Raw genomic sequence first — 26152 nt, 5'->3', positions numbered from 1 at the left:
CTGTAAAATAGTTTCTTGAATTGGCTATCTGCAAAATCCTCTCTCCCTGCTATGTTATAATGGGAACTGCCAGCAGCAGAGGCATTTCAGATACTAATTCACTGATTAAAACTGTCAGGCTATTTTTCAATGAAGACATCTCAGCTCTGGAATTAATTTCTCCCTAACCCATGGTCAAACAGCTTACGTTTGCCGACTTTCATAATATGGGATATGGAATTGCAGTACAAAATGATCATGGTGTTTGGTGACAGGACAGTTTGAGGACCACAGGATATGGAAACCATAGTTCTTCGGAGGTGCTCTATTTTGGGAAGCTGCAGTAAGATGGAGAAGATGAACAAAGGAAGAACTGAGTTGAAATCAAGATAGATTAGTAAACTGCTCCATTAGGATTTAGATAATATGTTTTCTAAAGCATCCATGTTAATTCTAGGGTAGCATAGGTATCTGTAAAAAAGATGGGTGCAGGGAACACAGCTTGGTGTTGGAAGTGATACAGCTCCTTCAATGTGCACGTGACTGCCGAACCTCTGAAACTTAGCAGTGCTTGGTCCTCATCGAGCTGCTGTTGCCGTAGCAACAGCTCTTTAAAACATGGAAAACAGGTTAGGTAGTTTCAAACTAACCACTGTTTCAATGTCGCTGTTTTCCCCTGTAGTTTTGAATTAGCCCACCTCCGAGATGATCAGTGGGCTGTTGCCATAGAGTCATCAGCCAGCAGACAGGAGAAAACAAGGCTCTTGATTTTCACAGGCCATGGGGATGCGTAAGTAACATGCAGTTTGGCCTCTCTCCATCTACCGCTCTTACCCCCCAAATCCTTCAGAAATCCTCTTCAGAGGCATCAGCTCTTTTCCATCTTTTTTCTTCTGCAAACATCTTTTACTCTGAAAAATGTTTGGGGCTTACATTTTTTGGTTTTTTTGGTTTTGTTTTTTAAATAAAAGGGCACTGCACAATTTGGGAGTTAAATCCTGTTATCCCCTGAGTGCAAGTGAAAGGTGCATTATCTGGCCTTAACGCCATTCCTTCAAAAGGCTCTATGTGACAGTACCATTCAAAATGTGCTAGTAGTTGTCAGAGAACTTGATGTAGGGAAAAACAAACACTGTAAACCAGGTCTCTTTGAAACCCATGACAAGGAAGTTAACCAGCTCAAGAGACAACAAATGAAACAGCCGAGCATGTACACACCATGCTGCCCTACGATCAACACACTCCTACCAGTTCCTCCTCTGTTTCTTTGAAGTAGCATTGAGGGTGGGCTGCACAGAGGTGCTCACACCTCGTTGAATCATTAGTCATAGACAAAATCCCAAAGGACAAGCATCAGTTTCATTTTTTTTAATTTAATGTCTTCATTACTTTAATTGTATCTGTCTGAATGTAGGCTTACTTACATCGGTCTCTTTATCTTGACTCACAGTAGTATTCTATTAGTTAATGGAAACTCTTTAGAAACACAGAAATAGCAATGAAATTTCTAACTTTGCAAAAGTAAAATCAAAAGCCCATTCCAGCCTATACACACACATCACAAGCACCATGGAAATATCACATTTCTATCTCCATGAACATTATCAGGATAATAGTTCTTATCTTGAGATGGTTATCCATCTCTGTAGAGTGCACGTACTTCTTGGCTGTGGATGGCATTTAGAACATGTGACTATTATTAATGGCAATCTTAAAGTAACAATTAACTTCAACAAAAAATAAATGACCATTCTGTGAAAGCGATAATCCATCTGACACTGCAGAAAAAACCCACACCAAACATTTGCAGTAGAAGCACAGGAAGAACTACCCTCAAAAAAATATAAGCTCCTCCTCCAGGTTCCAGTGGGACCAATGCCCAAGGTGCTCCCAGTAAGAAAGCCTCCTCTTCCATTCACACACTTCTTAAAGTAAATCCTATGCCAAAACCCACAATCTTCAAAGAGGACACAACAAAAGAAAAGACAGAGTCATTTTGGGACAGTTCATTTTTACTAAGAGAACTTTTTGGATGTAGAGAACTTTTTGGGGTGATGGGGAAGTTTGGTCTGTAAGTGTATTCAAAGAACATTTTTTCCTCCATTCTTACTTGAAAGAAGAATATTCAAATATAAAAAACAACTAAATATATTGGGCTGTAGTGACACCATGAGGGAAAAAAAATTCAAACATGTTTTTAGAAAGTTCCACCTAATTCACATCTACAAGCACTACAGCGTGCTCATACAGTTTCATGCAGTCAAAGCTGCAGTTTGCAAATTTCCTGCTTCTCAGCTGAAGACCTAACCTTGTCCATGACCCTAGTCTGTTGCAATGCAAAGTAAAATAAGTTAAATTCTTCAAAATGGTTTAATCTAACTTGTTTTAGTTCTCACTATGGCACACTAAAAATTGTCAGGGAAATGGAGTCAGGGTTCTCAGCTGAGCATCAAGCAGCTTTTTGAAACAGCTATAACTATGCTACTGTACCTTTAGAGCTTTCCTACAGAGCAATTTTGTCCTGGTACATCTTATTTAGGTTAAGAAACTAAATCTTCTTTAGTAGTATTCTTAAGTCTGTACAACTCCTACTGTCAACACAAATGTAAATGTAAGCAATACCAAGATCTTTAAGTAGATGCTAAATAAGTGCTAATTCTTCAGGTATTTCTTTACTAGGATCTAGGCATACTTGCCCTAAACTAAGGACTACTGAGACATGCAGTCTAAGCTGTGAAATTTCTAACCCTAAACCTAAATGCAGTTTCACATTTAGGCACACAAATGAAAGTGGTTTCTTTAATAATCTGAACAGCTGAACTTAACATTGCCATCAGTAGGAGCTTTGCCATTGACTTTAGCAAGTATGAGATCAACCCTTCTATAGAGAGTTTGTCAATAGCTGCAGCTTTATACATTGGGCTTGCATAGCTTTATTTTTAAATTGTTACTCATATAACATTATAAAATAGGTATAAAAACTTGCCAAAGTAATTTTGTGATTTTGTTGGGTTTGTCACCCACCCCCCCGCCTGGCAATTTTACATAAGTTTTTTTACCTTTTTAGGTACTGGTGCTGTCCATGAGGCACACTTTTATTCAGACACAAGTAACAACAACACTGAATGAAAAAAATCAAGTCTCCAAACAGTTAGCTTACAGCTTTACGCTGCACACATCTCTAGAAAAAGCCTCACCTTTTTCACCAAAAATAAAATGACTAGTGCGTACCAATTCTACAACTCCCAGTAAACAAAAGTAAAATGTGGGCTATAAGACATCTATAGTCAGAGATCTAATGTAAAAAATGACATTAGGATAATTTTAATGTATATATTTTACACATTTTTAAAATACAACTAAATGAGAATAATAAGTGTATTCTTATAGAAATACAGATTTTGCTTTCAAGTTTCGTAGGAGTTCCCTTTTATCTCCGAGTTATGTAAGTTATAAGGAAAGGAAATAAAATTTACATGCAAACCAAAATATTCTGGGCAATTCCTGGTTTTGGTAAATGTGTAGTAAATCCAATCTAATCAGATATCTGAAGATATTAATTCCAAATAACAAAGAACTCCAAGTATTATAAGCCCTCTGTTTGAAGTCAATGCCTTAATGCAGAAGTTTCTTTCTTCAAATTCTACAAGTTATTTGCAAACAAAAACCACACAGAATTTTTTCCATTCTTCATAAAGCTCAATAGTATTAAATGTCAGCCATTTAATTTCTAGTACTTTGTTTATGAAATATTGTTAACATCCATGCTTAATATATAGTCTACACATGGTACTTATTGGCTGCCAATCAAGACATGAGGCACAGAAATCTAATACAAGCTTTTTGATTATTGAGAACTAGCCATACAGACAACCAAACTAATCCAAAATTTTTTTCTGTTAAATTGCTAGAATTCTATCTTACAAGTTCTCATGCTCCTATTTGAGTCCAGTAAAAAAATAAAAAATTTTTTTTAAAAAGCTAAGCTGAAAAAAACATCCCATGTTCTTTACCAAATCGCATAATGAGGAAATCCTACTCAAAACTAAGGAGTTACAAAAATTAACTTAAAACAGTCTTGCAAAATTCCAGTCGCCCACTCTCCTGAGGCAAGTTTTATTTTTACTTCTTTTCATTATCATTAATCATCACAGCAAAGAGTAGGAGAACAGATTTTGTTTCTTGGTGGTAAATTTGCATGATACTGTCATAGAGACGATTTCAAAGAATTCTGCTGAAACCCTGAAGTAGAACATGCACCCCTTGGTGTCAGCACTCACTTTGGGGATCAGACATTACACACAAAGGTGTGGTACACTGTCTTGACATTAACAGTGATTCATGCAACATGGAAACAATTTGGATTAAGCATCTCCCTATATTCTGCCCCCCCCCGCCCCCTTTTGTAAGAGAAAACAGAATAGAGACCTGAAACTGAATTGGTTTGATGGACAAAAAGGATCATCTAAAAATTGTCCCACCACAACTGTTTTTTCCAAGTATTTCAAAGCTCTTTCTAGGCTATACACATTACTTTGCTATTACACAATGATCTCAAAGAGGTACATTAGTACAGACAACTGGTTACTAAGGTAACAAGATGTTACTTTAAACCAGCAGAGCTGCCCCAGCTCATCAGCTTCACTCATTTCTTTCTTTTGTTCTCCTTAAACTATGCACAAATTACAGACCTGCTGTATAACTAAATATATACACTAGAGCTACACTTCAGTCTCTCCATTCGAGCTAATGAGAAAAAAAGAAGGGGGGTTAGATGATGCAAGGATTTAAACTCTATGGAGTGAAGTAGTGTCACTCTTAACTCTATACTAAGAATTTGAAAGTTGGCTGAAAAATAAGTTTTAAAAAGTCTTCTCACTAGAAACTATTTTGTAATTAAAAAACACATGGCACATTGAAACTATTTGACATGATAAAGTAAGATGACAGAGATACTTTGAACTTTTGGGAGAGAAAACATGGTTAAGTTTTATTAACTGAATCTTGGCTGAAATTTTCCAGAGGCAGGCTCATGTTTGGAAATAATAGTTGATTGCTAATTGCAAAAATTGTCAAGGTTATCCAAGGTCTAGCTCCTCCAATATACTGATGCTCCTAAAACAAATCAAGTATGTCACTATTTTTGAGAGCTTGAGTTTATAAGACCTATGTGTTCTCAACATCTTTTATGATTACAAACATCAGCCCACCAGCAGTAGCTTAAAAAGCCATAGGAAATAAGGCCATTGGAAACATTTACAGGAGGAGGTCACCTACAAAAATCCTTTGCTCCAAGTGGGATCAGCTCCACCAAAACTATTCCTGACGTGTTTATCTAACCAGGTCTTCAACACTCACAATAACGGCAACTTCTGCAACCCTCTGAGGCAATCTGCTGTCACACATTGTTATCCTGTCAGACATTCTTCTTACTATCTAACTTCAAATAAATCACTGCAATTCAAGCCTGAGTTCTTGTCATATCTTCAGATGACATGTCAATGATAAAAAAAAAAATCTTTAATTCTGTTTTTCACATGTAAGAATGCAAAAAGCTTTTTGGCCTAGAAGGGTGTTTTCTGTACTCTTTTAGGATACAAAATTCAAATAACCTTTGTCAGACAGCACAGAATTCACCTTCCAAAACTGCAAAAGTACAGCACTAGCACTTTGGCATGCCTGACTCAGTGATCAGAGTAACAGCTTTAAAATAATCCTACAATTTAAGATAAACAGAAAGGATTGATTCTGTTTACAGCCTAAACAATTTAGTTATATATGATACCAAATTACTAGGCTTGATTTTCAATTATTTACTTCTATACTAATAGGGGAAGGGACATATTCAAAGAGAAAGGATCCTGTATTCAATACCAGTTGAAGGAAACACTCTGCTCAGGTAGAGTCTTCCCCTGCTCTCTGCAAGAGAAATAATTCTCCTTTTGTGGTTAGAATATACAAACATGATTTAGTTAAATCAGTCAGTATTTGAATTGCAGAGTTTAAAAAAAAAAAAAAAAAGGCATGTAATAGGTTGATTTGTTCTCTTTGCCCAATGGAAAAAACCCACCAACCAATAACACATTTTTAGTTTACATGTCAGATTGGCACAACCTCCCCTACTGCCTGCTTGAACAGCTGCATGATAAGCCTAACAAACCACAGCCATGACCTACAAACCTTTCATTTTTTTTAAATAACCACTCAACATACAAGAAGCTTCTATACCGGCCACCTATTATAAGAGGTACAGAAAACCTCACTGCTGAGGTTCACACTGTGTGCACAAAATGAGCTAGATAAAGCATATTATATTCATTATATCAATTTTCCAGTCTCTCCTCTCTTAACCATCTTTGAACTGAAGTGAATAAAATTCTGCATGCAGACTGCTGACACCAATACTACTTTCGTTGACTATATGACATTGTAAATAATCTTCTGTTTATCTCATATGCATACAGCCCATGCAAACCCAGAAACCAAAGTCTCGTATTTGCTTAGTTAAGAAAAAATCCTTCCTGTCAGCATCTGGAAATGCTTCGTGATATTCAAGCAACTAATTAAAAACAAAGCAAAATGAATATATGTTAATACTTCATTTTAAATTTTCAAATTACTTAGAGGAGAACCTCAGATGGCTGAAAATAGATGAAATACTTTCATTCCCATTAATTAGAAAGAAGACTGTACCAAACAAACTCATCTGCTGCTTAAATAAGATCACAGTAAACCCAGCCAAGGTTTTTGGACAAAGAAGTATTTCCAATGAAGCTAATTCAGCCTCGCTTTATTACTGAAGTTTTAATTAAATTCTATATGATCTTTAGTCATTTTATGGTATTTACTTTTTTACTGAATTGTGACATTATACATTTATAAATGTTAACTAAAGTGCTCACTATCTGCAATACTATTATTTCACAATGATTACATTCTAATGTATTCGTTCTGGTTGAAACCCAGAGAAATATTCTGCCTAGGGTAACAGATGGCTTTTTGAATTTTTGTTGCTATTCCAGAATCTTTAAGTCACCCAAAATGCATCTACTTAAACATGATACTGCAGATACTGCAAAACATGATCTACATGTTCACTGTTTAATATTTAACAATCTGGATACCATTCCTGTTTGGAAATAATTCTACTAAAGAAGGAAATCATTACCCTAGCACTGCTATAATAAATAGATTTGCCTTTTTACATTTTATCATCTCATTACAAAAAGTAAATTACTGATTTAAAATGAAATAATATATTCACTCAGTGTAAATGAAGTTTAGCAACTTACTCTCAGTAATGTTAATTCACAGGTTATCATCAATTAGATAGCACTTCACTGTAGTTCATGTAAATCCTTTGTCAACATCGTGTCTCACGCTAACACATATTACTAAGGGGTAGAAGGATTTACACAGCGATTTTATATCTTAATGAGATGTAAAATGTCATGATAACAGTAAAAATGTAAGCAGCAGGTTACTTAACAACACATCCACATAGCACAGTAATCTAGCAAGCTAAGATTTACCTGTTTTTCCCACATGATAAAAATTTCGAGCACTTCTTGCTTATTGAAAGTTCACCTTTTTTGGTGAAAACTATCTTCTATAATGCTCATAAAAATGTGATAAATGCTACACAACGTATGACAAAATCTTCAACTGTGAAAGACAAAAACAAATCCCATAGAAAGAACAAAGCTATCATAATGGCAACATGGTCATACGAATACATAATATCTATAAAAAAACAACTGTTCTTAAAAGGACTGGTCACATAGATGGTCAAAACAAACATATCAGTTGCTCTAATTCAGCACTCTGATCCAAACTGCTGACTTGTGAGCTAAGACTAAAAGTTGGCCTGTTAAACAGTCAAGCCTCCTTACGAAAAGCTGCTTATACCATGCTTCATTAACATTTCTATGAATATCATATCCATACATTATATAGCTTTACTGCAACTTTACTGTCATGGTTTAACCCCAGCCAGCAACTAAGCACCACGCAGCCGCTCACTCACTCCCCCCCATCCACTGGGATGGGGGAGAAAATCAGGAAAAAGAAGTAAAACTCCTGTGTTGAGATAAGAACGGTTTAATAGAACAGAAAAGAAGAAACTAATAATGATAATGATAACACTAATAAAATGACAACAGCAATAATAAAAGGATTGGAATGTACAAATGATGCGCAGGGCAATTGCTCACCACCCGCCGACCAACACCCAGCTAGTCCGAGTGGTGATTCCCTCCCCCACTTCCCAGTTCCTATACTAGATGGGACGTCCCATGGTATGGAATACCCCGTTGGCCAGTTTGGGTCAGCTGCCCTGGCTGTGTCCTGTGCCAACTTCTTGTGCCCCTCCAGCTTTCTCGCTGGCTGGGCATGAGAAGCTTAAAAATCCTTGACTATAGTCTAAACTCTACTGAGCAACAAGTGAAAACATCAGTGTTATCAACATTCTTCACATACTGAACTCAAAACATAGCACTGTACCAGCTACTAGGAAGACAGTTAACTCTATCCCAGCTGAAACCAGGACATTTACTTATTTAAAGACATTATGCCGCTTTTCCTTACAGTGAGTAGTATCTTCTTGATTAGGCTTACTGGCATCAAGGTTTCCTGTGAATAGAACATCATTTAACCCCAAGTAAACGTGACAGAATTAGGGTTAAAAATATTGCTTTAATTTTGCTATCTGCTGCATGCCCCTTAAAAATAATGAAAATGTGTAAAAGAATTGCCTATAGTCTGATAGTATTCATTGAAAACGAAAATCCACAATGATCCTTGAGTGTGAAATATAGATTAAACATTTAATATAAAAGCTGAAGTTTGAATAAACACTACTTTGGTTTTTGTAAGATTTATATCCAATCACAGCTTCAACACTTCCATTTCAAAGGCTGAAGAGGAAAAAAACAAACCAAAACATTTACAAGTACTTCCCCAGAAATACATTTCCTTAAGATTCACTGATATAAAAGCACCACACTTTTGGTTTTCAGAATTTATCATGAGACAACAAAAATACACAACAAAATAACTGAAAACAAAGATCAAAAAAAAGCAACCCTATATAAATTCCTAGTCACAGAAAAGACAACGTTCAAAAATGTTTGGGGTTGTTTGATGTGGTTTTTTTAAAAGTAAGAAGAAAAGTAGTATAAAACCCCTAAACACCTCTTATGCATGAAAATCGGTACCTTAGTCCTGAAGCATACATAACAGGGTAAAAATTTGCAGTAAGGTAATATTCAGTGTGACAATACCACAATTAAGTCTGGTTAAAAGTTATTTGCAATATACCTGATTCAATACAATGTAAAACTTGAAGGTCTGCAGTGGCAATTCTTTCCTCATCAGTTATGAAACATTACATCAATAACCAGCACAGATTGATCACAGAACTGAAGGCCCACAGGACCAACAGTCAGAGATGGATCTCAAATTCTGATATGGCATTAGTGAAAAAGAAATAAGATCAGCTTTTGCATTTCAAAACAGATGTACTTTAACAGTGAAAAACAAAGCATAAATGCGTACTTACAGAAGAAAAAATGCTGCTAAAATTGCTGGTTTTAAAGCTCAGATTGATGACCAAAGCATCTTATTTTCTTGGAAAAGTCTTCTATTTTCATTGGCAAGGAGTTTTTAAAACATTTACATCAGGGCAGAAAACTATGCTCACACAAAAACTTTCAAACCAGACCTAATGCTAAATTCATTTTGCATTATTTTTTACATTCATTTATACATCTTATGAGAAAAGTTTCCTGTGTCATTTATTTACATTATCTAAAACCAGCAGAAAGTGTGTAAGACTAACTGCTATATCTGCATTACATGTATTTGAACATTTAAACAAATAAAATAACTATGCATTGTTTTATCAAACATTAAAATATACTAGGAATAGGATAAAATATCACTGCGACCTAAAGCAAATATGCCATTTGCCACAAGAATTAGCTCCTAATTCTGCAGATCTCACCTTATGCATAGAAATAAGCAAACTGATTAGTTGCAGTGTTTTATAAGGACTGTTTTTATTTCCTTCTCCCTTCTCCCTCCCACCTCAATGGCATTTCTGCTTCTCTAGTTTATGCTGTAACAGACACAAACACTAATAAACTTCTAAGTCTTTCCATTTGATACACTTGAATTAGCATGGCACTGTCATTCTGCCCTGGCTCACAAGTAAAGCACTTGTTGGCTGCCAGCACTAGCATGCAATGTACAACTTATAAGGGTATACAGTTAAGTAAGAATAAAGGTATTATTCAGCAAATGAGTTTGGTGACCTCCAACTTGCAGAGCATCCCTCTTCTTTCACACAGAAAGTTGGAGTACTATTAGAATATATTACCATTAAGTTAGATTTTGATCATTTATATTTTAGTTCTAGTGTATCAATCCCTTTTTTAAATAAAATTATGACTGTCAGCATTTACTGTATACCGTATTACCCTTTTCTATATCCCATTAAGGCTAATTCCAAACAAAATAGAATGGAATTATTTAGTACAAAAAGTGTCCATTATTTATCCCTTTCATGCATCATTTAAAGACTTCATGTCGGCAACTGAAAACATTCATGTTGATCTCACAAAGAGCAGACAATATATTATGCATACTGCCCACTGATTTATCCTTTCAGAAAGTCTCTGGCAGGCCACTTACCAATACTGCCCCTCGCTGTCTCAAATATAAATAGAAGTGCTTCTTAAATATATGAATAAATAATAATTGCCTATGGTTCAAATCAGCAGGCTGTTAAAACCAATATCCTGTGTCACATCAGCTGGTACCAGATGCTTCAGAGAAATGTATTCTTGAGTGGACTACTCTGAAGCAGTACATCCATTATTGAGAAGTCTTCCTAAACTCTTTCTTAGGCTGACTTATCTATGGATGTATTTGGCTTTCGTCATGCTTAAAACAACATTCCACCTCCCCACCCCGCCAACTACATACATTGCCCATGCAAATAGCTATTCACTTTTTAAAAAATCCTATTTGGTCTTCAAGCAGAATGACTTTGTAGCAACAAGCCTTACAACACTGCCTTTTTAGGAAGTCAAGGACAAACTGCACATCATGTAACTTCCATGAGACACTGGAACAGGTTGCCCAGGTAAGTTGTGGATGCCCCGTCACTGGAAGTGTTCAAGGTCAGGCTGGACAGGGCTTTGAGTGACTAGTGAAAGATGCGCCTGCCCACGGCAGGGAAGCGGGACTAGATGACCTTTAAAGGTCCCTTCCAACACAAACCATTCTATGATTCTAGGATTCTGAAGTCTTTGACTTGCCAGCCTAAGACCACTAGCAAAGTTTGTCTACAACACAGAGAGCAGTTAAGTTTCTGAAGATCAGAACTCCTCGGGTTTGGTTCTAGGACAAATTCCAATTTCAAGAAGGCAACTTCATATGTACAAGCTACGTCAACAAGTTCCACAGGATTATCCATGTGTGAATTATTCATGAATACGCACTTACAGAATCAGGATCTTAGCATTTACAAGAATAATAGTTTTTGCTTGCATTTCTTAACAAGTAATGGAAAAAACAGGATGAATTTTAAATTGTTCTAAGGGCAATTTTATTGCCACTATAATAACCCCACTTAAATAACAGCCAGTTATTTTCCAATGAATAGTGCAAATAATTATTTTGTTAGTCAATTATCAGGATGATGACTATTGCATTTTATGGTCAAAAAAAAAAAAGCCTAAAAAAACCCCACCCAAACCAAAATCCAACTTAACCAAAACTCTCCAGCAGCAACAGCTTGTACTGTGCTATTTAACTGGCTTTACTCCAGTAGCTTAAATTTAAGAGTCAGCTTTATGTAGAAATGCAGTAAGTGAAAACTGGGAAAAAAATCCCACACCTACAGCTGTCACCTAAAATTAAACACAACATTTTTCTCCAAATCCCAAGTGTACTTTCAAAAAGGTGCCATGTGATCATATTTAGCTACTGCACTGCAGTTAAGAACAAGTTTAATCTACAACAGATAAACTAAATTCTTTCATTCAAACATGTTAAAAAATTTAACAAAGGTGAAAACCAGGTATAATTATCTACAAGTGTCTAAACAGTAATTATTTATTTCACTTTAAGAGCAACCTGTAACTTATGAACATTTTCTTCTTGCCCTTGTTATAATTTGCAACATAGGCAAAAAGAAATAAACTACACATATTTTGGAGGGTGGAAAACACCACTCTAAACCAGAGAGACTGGTGTTAGAAAGAATAGTTCTATGCAGAGAGATGTGCGCTATTGGAATAGTACCAACAAGCTGGCTTGTGCAAAACAGTAGGTGATCTTAACCATCTCCAAGGAGATTGATTAAATGGCTCCAATCCAGTTTAAAATGCTTATCATTTTACTGAGTTACTCGGCAAACATGACAATATTCCATGCCTGTAGCAATATTATTTTTTTTTAAATAGAACTGGGTCAAATTTTAAAGCTGTTATAACACATAAAGAACCAAAAATACTTAAAAAAAAAAAAGTAGTTACAAAGAAATATATTCATAATGTCACATACCATTCCTCATTAAAAAGGTCCTGCGTTAACCAAATGTACTTATTTCAACAACCAGAATAAGGCATTAAGATTAGATAATTGGATAGTGTTCTTGAAAGTTTACTTATTTTACTTGTATTAACATAGTTATAGAAAGGGTTTAACTATTTTTGGCACATATAAAATAAATAGCATGCAAGAAAGTAAACAATAAAAATGTACTTACGAAATCAAAGTCTCCATCTTGAGGGACTTTCCAGTTATCAGGGAAAACGTTTTTGGATATGTGGTAAGGTTCATGCATGTTCTGATTACAGTTTTCAGGGCTTTTATTCTTGGAATCTTGTTTATCAAAGTAGTCCATGAATGAAGGTCTTTGAACTTGCGGTGAAGTAGCATTTCCTTGGTTGAAAGAAAAAAGAAAAAAAAAGTTTAAATTATTTAAAGATTTACTGCACTATAAAATAAACTCCATTTATTAATTTTCTTGGATTTTACAGAAACTAATACAGTCATCTGTATGTGGTGCAAGCCTCCGTTTGTCCCCTGAGGATCTTTGGCATAAAAGCTCATAGCCGAAGAATGATATTTTTGTAGCAAGATACAATGTGGAGAAATGTTCAAGACATTTCAGAGTTGCACACACAAATAATACTAGAAGTTACTTCATGCGATATCTATTTGTTGTTATAGAGACTGAATAACACAAGGTGCTAAGCATCCCTTTGGGTGCTGAATGCCCCTAACGTCAAGGCCTGGTACACACTTGTAGGAAAGCAACAGAGTTCCATCAGTTTCACCAAAGGTGCGATTTAAAAATTATTTAGAAAAAGAACTTGCAAAAAACAACCACACAAACTGTGTCTAGACACCGCTTAATTATTAAATTCATTGCCAATGAGGTTTCTCATCAAATTATGAAATCACACTCTACAGATGGCTGCAAAGCACCCTATCTCCATGGTGTGGAAACCCTGGGGGATTTTTGTCATCATCTACGCAGCTGCAAAAGCTTTATGAAACAGATCGAAATCAGTGTGAACTCCCATTCTATTATCCTTTTCATGAAACTAAATGTAAAAAAAATATCTATAACCCTAAATGACTGAAATTTGTTTTCATTTGTGGGATTTCAAAACAAATTCATTACAAAATAGAACAATAAATAAAACATAAGAAATGCTTTAGTAGTTCTACATAATTGTCACCTCAGAGACTATATTCTGCATTGCACTGACTCATGAAATGTGTACTTGTTTGCAGGGTAACACATTCTACATAGAGCAATATGAAATACATTTCCACAAGTAAAATATGAAACAGGATGAGAGATACAAATAACTAAGCTGGAAAAAACCCAAACCAAACAACAACAACAAAAAAAATCAAAAAACAACCCACAGGCAGAACTATAGTTTTTAATTATAAGCATAATAAAATAATTAGGAATTTTTATTTGAACCACTTGTTTTAACAAGTGAAAAGGTAAACAACTGGAAATATGTTTTGAGCTTGTGCTTAACATGATCACTAGGACTTGCTGATCTTCTTATCTGGCTTTACATTTGTTTTTATTAATTCATTAAGTGGTTATTTCCCCCCCCCTCCTCCTTCACCTCTTATTTCATCATGTCTTCCCATTCCCTCTGTTTAAAGATTTCTTAATTCATTCTAATTTTAATGCAAGATTAATAGCTTCCTATTTTTTTCATGAATGCTTATTTTTGTACTGCCATCTTTTATAGCATATTGATTTACCTGTTCTTTTCTTTCTGCTTTTTCTACATCATTCTGTTCTAGTAAGATTTCTTCTGGCTTTTTTTTAACGTGTTCTTCTACTGTCTTGCTCTAGGCTTTACTGTACTTGACTCCGGTTGCTTCTCTTCAACTCCAACATGATCCCTCCATTTAGTCTGCCATGTTTCCATACACACTTCCTCCTCGCATTTTTTTTTAGCTGATTTTTCTCTCAGTTGTTGCCATGTTCTTTTCTAATATTCTTTTCGAATCCCAGATCATAGTTATCTCTACTAATCTTTTAAATAATGACAACCATGACCATAACAAAAACATTCAGTGAACTAAACTCCAGGTTGAATTTAACAGACCACACAGCAGATACCTTTTCTCCAGAATCTCCCAAGTTTGCCCCACTGAACTGAAGATCATTTGAGTGAGCTTTCTGGATCTCTGGAGTCTGAGACTGAGGAAGGGATGAGAAGTAAACAGCTGGGATGCCAAATAACTACAGAAATAAGCACTAAAGGGCAAAAACTGAAGAATCTAAACTTTAGCAAAGCACAGGTTTAGAAAACAGATCCAAGGGAAGGTAATAGTATGAAGGAGGTGGAATTAAAAACAGAAATACCATGCGTTTTCTTAATACAAACTTTTTATTACTTGTTGATCACTGCCCAAAACCCCTGAAATTATTTGTACCAAAAAGATAGGACACCACATTGCTGGCCTTTCACAACCAATTTTTTTCTTCTGCTGAGATGGTTGTACTTATGTTTCATCCTTGAGACATACTTATAAACAAGAAGATTACCACTGTCTCTGTTAGAAACTCTAAGTACCAAATTGTTGGCCCGTTACAGGTAAGGTAGTCTCACTCCTCTCATGTAACAGAAAATACTAAAGATTTTCCAAGCACTGCTCTTATATTTTAGAGCTATTTATAAATATCTTCCTTATATATGTAACAGAAGACTGCCTACATATGTAAAACAAACCAACCCCTCCAAATTCCTTGCTATCAAATGCATAATAAGGAAAGTGGGCCAACAGGACTGAAATTACTGGAAAATGAGCAAAGTACATTTATTTTACACTTTGAGGACTTGTTCTATTTGTTTTGATAAATAAGAATTTAGAACTCACTTCTGATTCCAATTTAGTATACAGTTAGTTAACCCACTTAAAAGAACAAGAGCTGCTTACCTTCACTGCAAACATAAAAACTCACACACAAAACAGGACTATTATGCCTGCAAAACAATGGGACCAAAGGTGTTTCAAGATTTGTTTGCTTTTTCCCCAATGTAAAAACAATGAATGATATATTTAAAGATTTATTTTTAAGGTTTTATTTTACTTTTAGAAATAATTAAAGGAAAAAAGAGAGTCTTTTCAGATCTCTAGCTAACCTAACATAAACAAGTTTAGTTAATATTTCATGAAAAATGGGTTAGGTTGACACCTACTAGTTTAAAGGCCCTGTGAAGGCTCCTATCTCTTTTGTACTGACTTTATAAAACACTCAGGCTCTTTATGCCAGAGTAAACTGATGTGGATTACACTTTTTTTGCAAAATGTAAGGTTATTAGAAGATCATTTTGGTCTGAAAGCACTTCTAACTTTCATGAACAACAGAGTAACAGTATCTTGTCAACTGTCTTTCAAGAATCACAAAATTTACAAGGACAATACATAAAGATTCCTTTAAGGACAATTAATTCACTCAACTATCCAGTAAGTTACTTTTTACACAAGCCATATATTTGCCACAAAAAATCTGCAGCACAATCAGTATCACTCCACACTTGCACTGAAAACTTATTGCACAATAGACTGTTCCATTCTAGGAGGATTTGGATTTTCCAGTTCTTCCCATTTTTCTTTGCTCTTCAGCAAAAGGTGATCATGTTTAAAAATGTTTGCCACAGTTTCAACATTTACGAATATCAGTCTCTTAACAACCCTAGACTTGCCCACTGCAGGACTTCAAGATGACTTTGGGAAGAAAGCCACAATAAAAACAGCAACCTGAGAAATTTCTGGCAAGCCATGGAATGCAGAGACCACCATGGACACTGAAAACATACGTTCTACCTCAGCAATACAGCTGATAAGAATACAGCCAATGGGGATGTCCCCAAATAGTTACATAAGAGAATTTCTTCCAAAAAGTATGTTGGATAAAATGAATGAGGCAATGATATAACACACCACCAACTCTGTTTCAAAAACATATCATAACTAAAATAAAAACCTCTAAATACACATTTCAAAATAAGAAGGAATGCACATTCCATTCTACTGCATGTTTTGATCAAATTAAATTGATGTCATCTATAAATAAAAATGCTTTTGTAGTGATGTATTTGCAACAGAAAAGTATTATATTAATATTAAATTGATTTTAAATCTGTTAAAAGTTCTGCTGCTAATTGTTAAGTTTTTATACTCTATGTTGGGCTGAGCCATGTATACGTTCCCCCATGCTGGTCTGGCTAACTCAGGGCCAGCTTGTTGGCCAAAACCACTCTTGCGTTACTTCATCAGCTGGAACCCATCTATCCACAGCAGTCTCTGATCCTCAAAGACGGCCCCATGATCACAGAAGTCAAACCTCTGTCAACAACACTAGAGGCACAACCAAGTGTTGACCCAGAGGATCCATCCATTCCTCCAAGGCTTTCCCTTCACCATCATGATCAAGACCACCCTCACAAACCTAGAGTTACTCTCGAGGTCACTCTCAAGGTCTCGTCTAGCAGTATCACTGACGCATGCCCACGTGGATGGGCAGCAGGAGACAATAGTCTAAGCACTGGACAAGCCCTGGCAGTCTTTCAGCATTTTGGGACTGGGCCCTGGGCAAGAAATAACTTTCCCTAGATAGCAAGGAAGGTCAGCAGATAAGGGCATCCATCTCCTACAAGGGCGAGTCTCCCACTACAATTTCCTGGGAGGGAGCAGGTGGTGGTGGTGGTGGTGGTGTTTTGTTTGTTTGTTTGTGGTTTTTTTACAATTTCCTATGGGAAGTCTCTAAGTCTTTCTCTTGCTCTGTTACTACTGGGGCACCAGACCTCTTCTGCAGCTCCAAATCTACAGAGGAAAGCTTTCCTCCTTTTGCCAAAAGCCACAAGCTTCCACAGCCTTCCCCATCCCTCCTGGGGATCTCCATCTGCCACTCGATTGAGGAACATGTCCAGCTGCTGCCTCTTTGGTGAAGTTAGGGGATCAGGCTCTCCTGTCTGCAGTGCTTCCATGAAGATCCTGTCAGTATCTTTATTCCCTCAAAATACATTGCTTTGTCACTATTAGAGCAAGAAGCTGTATTGCAATCAGCTTTTAGCATTATTTGGACTATCACCTCTACTACAAAGGCTACAACAGCTTATACAACAATATATACTGCTTAGGCTTTATATTTCCTACATTCCTACCACTACTTTCTTACCACAAAAGGTGGCCTACAACACAGTGGCAGTAATTCTCCTGAGAAATGGGAGACAGCTTTGAATATGATAAGGTTGAAGAGAGCCTAGAATCTTGACTTCAATGTCCAGGCAAGCGCACTTAACAGTGAACTACCATGTAGAAGGCTGCCACAGCCACTTCCTTCAGCCATATTTTAAGCAGAAACTGTGACTGTATTTTATGAGTGGGTGAGTTCAGCTGCTAATAAATGCCTGTTAGACAACCACCTCAGAAAATTAGAGGTCAGTTTCTGAATCACAAGGAAGCATCAGCAGAAACCAGATCACTAGTTCCTTAGGCCAGAGCAGCTGGGAGTCTATCAAAGGTTGTATCTACGAAATGCTTGACTACAGAGAGCTGTGGAACAAAGTGGTTACCGAGTTTGCAGTTTTCACATCACAGTGACTTACACACCCAAGTCTTCATTCAAATTCAGGCCTCATTCAGTCTTTTGGTTGTTTGTTTCATAATATACCTATTTATCAGAAAAAATTGCAAATGGCATTTAAACGCAAAATTGTCATGGTTTAACCCCAGCCAGCAACTAAGCACCACGCAGCTGCTCACTCACTCCCCCCCAACCACCCAGTGGGGTGGGGGGGAAAAATCAGGAAAAGGAAAATTCGTGGGTTGAGATAAGAACAGTTTGATAGAACAGAAAAGAAGAAACAGTAATGATAATGATAACACTAATAAAATGACAACAGTAATAATAATAGGATTGGAATGTACAAATGATGCGCAGTGCAGCTGCTCACCACCCGCCGATCGACACCCAGTTAGTCCCCAAGCGGCGATCCCCTGCCCACTCCCCCAGTTTCTATACTAGATGTGACGTCACATGGTATGGAATACCCCGTTGGCCAGTTTGGGTCAGCTGTCCTGGCTGTGTCCTGTGCCAACTTCTTGTGCCCCTCCAGCTTTCTCGCTGGCTGGGCATGAGAAGCTGAAAAATCCTTGACTTTAGACTAAACACTACTTAGCAACAACTGAATACATCAGTGTTATCAACATTCTTCTCATACTGAACTCAAAACATAGCACCCTACCAGCTACTAGGAAGACAATTAACTCTATCCCAGCTGAAAACAGGACAAAAATCCACATATTTTTCAACCAGCTAAAGCCTTCACAGACTTTCTGAAACAGTGTGAACTTGTTTAAAGAATTTTTTATGGGGAAAAGAGTTTCCTGCACAAAACATTGCTTTGCTTCCTAAGAATGAGAATTGTAAAACTGGTTTAATAAATTTTGTTCTATTTTTCCACCTCCTGGAGAAAAGGAAAAAATATCCAATGACACTACTGTTATATACCCGTTAGTCCATTCCAGCTGAGTTATACTTTATTTCTGCTTTCAGCAAAACAAAGAAAATCCATGTTAAGCTAGCATTTTGCAACAGCTCTTGAAGCAGAATTGCCAACAGGATGTTTTTCTTTGAAAAAAAATCCCATCTGTAAAAGATACCACTACTCGTGGCATAAATGAACAACTTTATCACCAACCACAGGGAGAGGGCTCGAGGACTGGAATAGGCTTGGAAACACCTATCATCTCTTTCTATATATACAGGAGTAAAGCACTAGTACACCTGCATATGCCATCAAGCCAACAGTCTTAATGTGGGCACAGTAAACATGCTCGAACAAAACTATGTCCATGAAAAATCAATGCCCAGGCTACAGCACCACTGAAACCAGCCCATAATTAAGCTTGCTTGCTGAATTCCTGTAGGACCTGCATCATAGACTGTTACAAGTCACATATCAATAGCTTTTGCTCTTCAGCTGAAAAACCAGCTGTGGGACTTAGGCCTTTCTAAGAGTTACAAAGCATCACTCCAGAGCTACCCAAGCATCCACCTCCTATCATAGAGGAGACTGACTTACAGCATGGCACAATCTCTTACACAGCATGCGCTGAAATCACACAAAAAAAACCCCAAACCAAAAACCAAAACAAAAACATTAAAAAAACAAACACCAAAACCCAAACAACAACAACAAAACCAACTCATGAATTCCTCTTTCAAAATGTAGGTTCTACAGCATAGTGCATGTCGTGCTGTAATCAAGGATCCCATAATACAATAACACAAGGAAGTTCAGCAACTAAGTGCTGGAACCAAACCTGTCACTTGCCAGCTGAATGATGAAACCATCACTTGCCATCAGGCTACCTCGTTTGCTGGCTTTCCTTCGTTGGTGTTACAGGTCTCAAGACAGTCACCTATGGGGGGGGAGGGAGGGGAAGGAAGCCTGCTGTCCCAAAGATTATATTCTTCTGTTTTGATAAGAAGGAAGAATGTGTTTAAAAATTATACTGACTAAACCTAGATCATCATGTCTTACAGGGCAATAATAAAGTAAAAACCTGACCCCTTTTCTACATTCTGTCTGTCAAATGCCACCTCATTAGTTCACTGTCCTCTTTTAATATATTCATTACCAACCATGAACTGTCTAGAAGCTTCACTGAAGTCTGACGCAACAGCTAGATACCCAGAATAAGTCCAAATGGCAAGAAGACGCAATTTGTTTTCCAGCCCAAAGCAGATGGCAAATACAAATTTAACGGGGGAAAAAAAAAAAAAAAAAGAAGAGGGGGGAAGGGTTAATGAAAAGGAGAAAGGAGAACAGTCAGAAGTACTCTTGCTGCACCAGAAAGCCCTAACACTAAGCCTTGCCAAAAAGCCACAAAGGGAATGTGGGGAAGCTGGTTTGAACACTTGTCTCTGAATTGAGATATGAAAAAGCTTCTACATGAAAGAAAGAACAATCCAGGCAGCTGAACAAAAGCAGTACTACCTTCCATCAATCCCACTCTTTCTTCCACTCCATGGTAAACCTCCTAAAGTTAAGCTCTGTCCTCTCATCTCTCTGTATTCTGCATTTCCTTTCCTCCTTCTGGGTACATACCATGTAGTCCCTGCTCAGAGCATGCACAGGCATACTAAGCAAGAAGGCATAAATGTTGTTTATTGCTAGGCTGGGGTAGGATGACAGGCCTCTTTTTGTTCCAAATCCCAATTTTATTCAGGCACAATTCCCTATTTGTGAAAAAAATATGGTTTTAGTTATTTTCTGTCATGGCTCCCAGAGGCCTCTAAGCATGGGCACTTATAAATAAAAAATTATTATTGTTTCTTATTTTGTCCTTGAGCAGGGAAACAAAAGGCAGAAGGAAACAAAAGGCAGAAGGAAACAAAAGGCAGAAGGAAACAAAACCTGAAACTAAACACTAGAGCAATTACAAAACAAAAAGTTTGTCATAAATATTTTGTGTCTCTAGGAAGGAAATGAAATCTCTCTTCCCTAGTTCACTAAGTTTATTTCTCCAAGTTTCTTGCTTGCAATGTTCTATTACTCAGAAGTATCAAAGAGCACTTTTAAGCTACTTGTTCTGATTTACTATAATCAAATCACTCGAACATGTAGAAAGTGCCCACCTTGCCTATAAAGGTATATTGGGAAAAGCAACCAATCTCCCAAATCTTGTGTCTTTGTCAAGCACAAAGCAGCACAAAATCTGTGTCTGCCTCTCAGGGAGAGAAAGGATTTGTATATCCCTTCCTGATGACATTTATTTAGGACCCTTGCTATTGCTCCTGTTTAAGCCAACAGCACATGAATCGCAGAACCAGAGGAGGACCAGCTACAGTGGACATGAATTATATTTACTTTCAGCTGACAGATGGAGAGGTCCCATTCTTGAATTATTTCTAGTTTTTAATCAATGCATGTCTCAGGCAAAATACAAGAACGTTCTGCAAGTAAGTACTGGAATCAGACCTGTTGCCTGCCAGCTGAATGGTGAAACCATCACTTGCCATTAGGCTACTTTCAGTTTGTGGGCTTTCCTTCACTAGAGTTACAGGTCTCAAGAGAGTCACCTATGGGGTGAGGGAGGGAAAGAAGCCTGCAGTCCCAAAGATTACATATTCTTGTTTGACAAGAAGGAAGAATGGGTTTAAGAATTATACTGACTAAATGCCAAGGTAGAGAAAGGTAATTCCCTTTCTAACCACAGACTGTTACTGGAATCAATTAAAAATTGAAAATAACAGTACATTTGTCTCCAGCAACATAGCAGAGAAACAGGACACAGATAAAGAGATTGCAGTGCAAACCTAATGACACTTTTTGATCTGTCTGGCATACTAATAGGTATTTCCTCCCAGCACATAAAAAAGCTACATGGATAGTGTTGTGCCATTTGGTATACTACTTATATAGAACTTGTTTATTAAGCCTGAAGTGATTTGACAGGCTGCATAGAAACTGCACTAAACCCTACTTCATAATACTTCCACCCTAAGAATTATTTTTATCCTTTACTCCAAATTTTCTTGTAATATCTTCCACCTTTTTTTTTTTTTACATCACCACTCATCTTTTCCTTGACTTGTTGAAATTGATGAGTTTAAGATCACTTGTACTATCCCTCCATTAGCCTCACAGTTTAATAGGTAAATACTGTTTCAGCACAAAAACAAATCAAAGGACATACTGAGTGTCTTCATGAGGTGAATCATCCTACTTAAACTAATCACTTATCAGGAGGTATGGTTGCCATCTTATTGATGAGAACAATAAAAAAAAGACCCAACCAAAACCAAACAAAACCCAACAACAAACCAAAACCAACCACAAAAAAGCCCCCAAACAAACAAAAAAAATCAAGAAAACCCCTCCTTTCTTCTAATTTGCTGTACATTAAACAGCAACGAAAACATATTCCTGCTTTGCACTTCCAGCTAATCTTGCATAAATCACATCAGGTGTATATGTGCAAACACAAATACAACTTGTATGTTTGCTGTAAAGCATTCTACAAAGTTATTTATTTGGCACTGATTTCCACTCTTGAGACATTAGCTTTATATATTACCTCCCCCCACCACCCAAACAATTGCCTGGGGTTAAACATTACATTGTGCCTCATGAAACCAGACACCTATAGCTTGAGTTAGATTCATCTATTGATGCTGCTCATTTTAAGCAAAAACAAATAATTCTATTAAATTCAGTGGGCCTCATTCTGCAGTAGTCTTCAGCCAAATAATGAGCACATCAGTATGTAAATTAACTATGTAACAAATATGTATTTATATACATTTCAGTGTAACTTATAATTTTATTCTTCAAAATATCTGCAATTTTTTTTCTCTTTGTTACATACTCCTTCACATGCTGCTTAAGTAAATTTAGACTTTTTACTTATGTTTCAACATACTTAGGTTTTGACCATTGCCTTAAATCAAGCATTATTGAATTATACTCCAACAAATGTTCAAATAATAACTCACAAAATAAAAATCTGCTAATTGATCATAAGTTACAAAACAATTTTGCAGCAAGATGTGTACCGATTGCTGAACCCATGAAGAGCCATGATGAGTTCCCAGGACCACTCTTATTGAAGCAGCAGTTTCTCACATAATCACATCACTCCAGTTTAGCTCCAAGGAACTGGTCCAAATGTATGTGGGACAGGAGGGAAAAAGCAAGAGACAAGCAGTAGAAAGGACAATTCAGAGAAGGCTAATTTCAGAGTCCTCCAGGGAGGCTTAGCAAAGCACCAAAACCGGGCTTCTGCTTTGAGTCTCCCACTATAGTCACCTTTTTCTCCACAAGCTACAGAGAGTGCTTAGAGACACAAATACCCTTCTGCCCTTGTTTTAACCACAGAACTGGACACTTAAATGCCACTGATGATAGAACGTTCTCATGCAGTATGAGAAAACATTATATTATTAAAAGAAAAGGAAAGTAAATTAACAACATACTTTTCATGGTCCCATCTTCCTCTTCATCATCATCGCTATTTATTACCATGGTCCCCAAGTCTGATTCTAACATAGTACTGTTATGTTCAATCATTGTCTGAGCGCCTTCACTCATCGTGCTTGTGGCCCTCATGGTACCAGCGCTTTCTGAACTAGTCTTCACCATGGTGTGAGAGTCCAGCTCATCTTCATCCTATGGAGAAACATTTGCCAGAATGCAGCAGATAATTTAAATAAACAAAGTTAAGAAGCAATCATTTAAATGCTTATTCATTAGTTTTATATCTTCCTATGACCTAGTTGTACTGCTAGACTTTCAGGTTTAAAACTTTAAAAGAAATTAAAAAATGAAAAATGTTCCATATAAAGGAAGAATAAAAACTTTCTTCTTTCTCACAGATGTATGGCAGGGTGGATATAACAGCAACGTGGCCCACATACCCACTTTGCATCAGTATCCAGTTTTGAATATCGCAGTGATTTTCATGACCCACTATACCTCCCTGGGTTCCATATCAGTACTACAATTTATAGAAAGTGATCTGGTTGTTTTGCAATGGACTATCACCAAGGAGTTGTGCTGATCACCCTTAACTAAAGTATCATGCCCAGCATCTTACATTACACACAACACCCAGATGACAGACTCCCATTCAATTTAGCTAGTAAACAATCCTCCAAAACAGTTTTGGAAGTCTACCCCAGAAACAGAAAATCAACTTGGCTTATTTCAAGTATTTAGTTCTCTTTAAAAAATCTCTGTCACAAGAGTGAGCAAAATTACTTGTTGATACTATGTAGAAAAATAGTGGTTAAGTATGTGCTCTACAGGTAAGTGGGTAGGTGAGCTAATATAATGAAGAGATACAGTAGCACTTTGAATCGGTGACAATAATGGGCCAGGAATGTGAAACAGAGAACTAGTGACAATCCAGTTGATGAATTACAAAATTCATATGGAATACCTATATTTGAAAACATTTATGGGAAATCCCACTGCTTTCCAAAGCCTGATTTAGATTATACGTACGTACAACATCACAGCATTTCAGGAATAATGTAATGGACTATACACATTTTCTGTATCAGTAAAATCTATTACCCAAGGGGGGGGGGAGGGGAATTAAAAATTCTCCTTGTTGATTACATAAGAAATAATATCCATCACTGTGAAGTCATTCTATGTCAAATTTTTAAATTTTAAACACACAAGACCCTACAAGGTATGGCACTTTCTGTTTCTCACTGAACTCATTCCTTTCCTTTCCTGTTATTCCCTGACACAGCAGACAATTTGCCTCTAGTATAGACATAAGTGCATGAGCTAGCTACACTGCCTGAGTGCCTGCTTCTCTAATGGTTGGTCTAAGCAGATACAGTGAACTGTAGTTAGCAATAATACCAATACAGCAGCTCCTGAAAACTATTCTATTACGTCTCAACTCAGAGGCACAAAAATAGATCTAATTTTGATTCAGAGAGTCTGGCTAATAGCATAACAATCTGAAACCAGGATACAGTCCTAAATCTGTGATTAAAATTTCCAATTGCAAATGTCAAAAGAATAATTATTTTCTGGATTATAATTTGCAAAAATATTAAAGTTCTTCATGTGCATTCTTTCTGGGTTTTTTAGTTGCATTCTAATACACTATATTTAGTACCCTACCCTTAAAAAACTTATGATATCCCAAAGATACAGATAGTTTACAGCTACAGCACTAGAGGACTGTGCCAGTAAATAAATAAATGAGAGTATTTTGGTACTGCTCCTCCTGGTGGCAACTTTGATTTTCTTTACCTTGCTCCCCCCACCCCGCAATGTTCTTGCTAACCCCAGTGTTTTCTACGAGTTGTATTTTTCCCTTTCTAACAGGAGTACTCAGAAAGCAGAGTCCACAAGTGCCTTTTTGCATGGCATCTTAAAAGTGCCAGAACGATTAAGTTATTATTTCCAAATGCTCCTTTCAGTACTGCAATACAATGCAAAACTGACTCACAATGTACTGCTATTTCTCCTATTAAGCACCACAAATGTGGCATCTCTAACATACAGGCAGACAAATCCCTGAGTTTAAGGCACCGTTACATTTGATTTACAGATTTACTTGACTAATATTAATATCCATTTGCAGTGCATATGGTCCTAAACTTACTAAAACCCAAATCAGAAATGAAACACTTTCCTGAAGCTTAAAAGTTGTATTTTAGAAGTTAGTGAAAAGAAGTGATGGCTAAAAATATGAACAAGTATGAAATGGAGTCATAAGAAACCATTTTCTTATCTTCTGCTTCATTAAAAAAATTGATATTTTATTTCTTTAGTCAAATCAAGTATTTCAATTTGTTCTGAAGAATAGCATCTCATTTTCCAGTCTAAGAGTGTCAGAAGCCTTTATCTTACTATTGTCTCTAGGCAGAGAGAACAGTTATCTTCTAGTACCTAGAAGACTAAAGATCACAAAAGCCCACCTCAGTACTAATAGAATAGTTGTCCCAAGAAGGGAAGTACATGACAATTTTGATCAATACTGTTTTCCCTACATCAGGAATGAGGTACTGAGAGAAAGCAATATAAAACTTTTCCAGGGCCTGTGCATGCCCCAGAATGATTAATTTTGTGGTTTA

General features: G+C 36.7%; 1 protein-coding gene across 1 annotated transcript in view; it reads right to left on the bottom strand.

The window, feature by feature from the left end:
* STK3 (serine/threonine kinase 3) overlaps nt 1-26152 on the bottom strand; it is a 144937-nt gene that overhangs the window by 36416 nt on the left and 82369 nt on the right. Inside the window, exons 9-10 of the mRNA XM_010577064.1 lie at nt 23525-23717; nt 12755-12930 (exon numbers count right to left, since the gene is read on the bottom strand). Coding sequence (XP_010575366.1) covers nt 12755-12930; nt 23525-23717 — 369 coding nt within the window. The remainder of the gene's footprint in view (nt 1-12754; nt 12931-23524; nt 23718-26152) is intronic.

Source organism: Haliaeetus leucocephalus, unplaced genomic scaffold (assembly GCF_000737465.1).
Source record: "Haliaeetus leucocephalus isolate CR32 unplaced genomic scaffold, Haliaeetus_leucocephalus-4.0 Scaffold555, whole genome shotgun sequence".
In the NCBI taxonomy this organism is placed as follows: Eukaryota; Metazoa; Chordata; class Aves; order Accipitriformes; family Accipitridae; genus Haliaeetus; species Haliaeetus leucocephalus.
The sequence above is the reverse complement of the archived record's forward strand: the minus strand, read 5'-3'. Positions and strand labels throughout refer to the sequence as shown.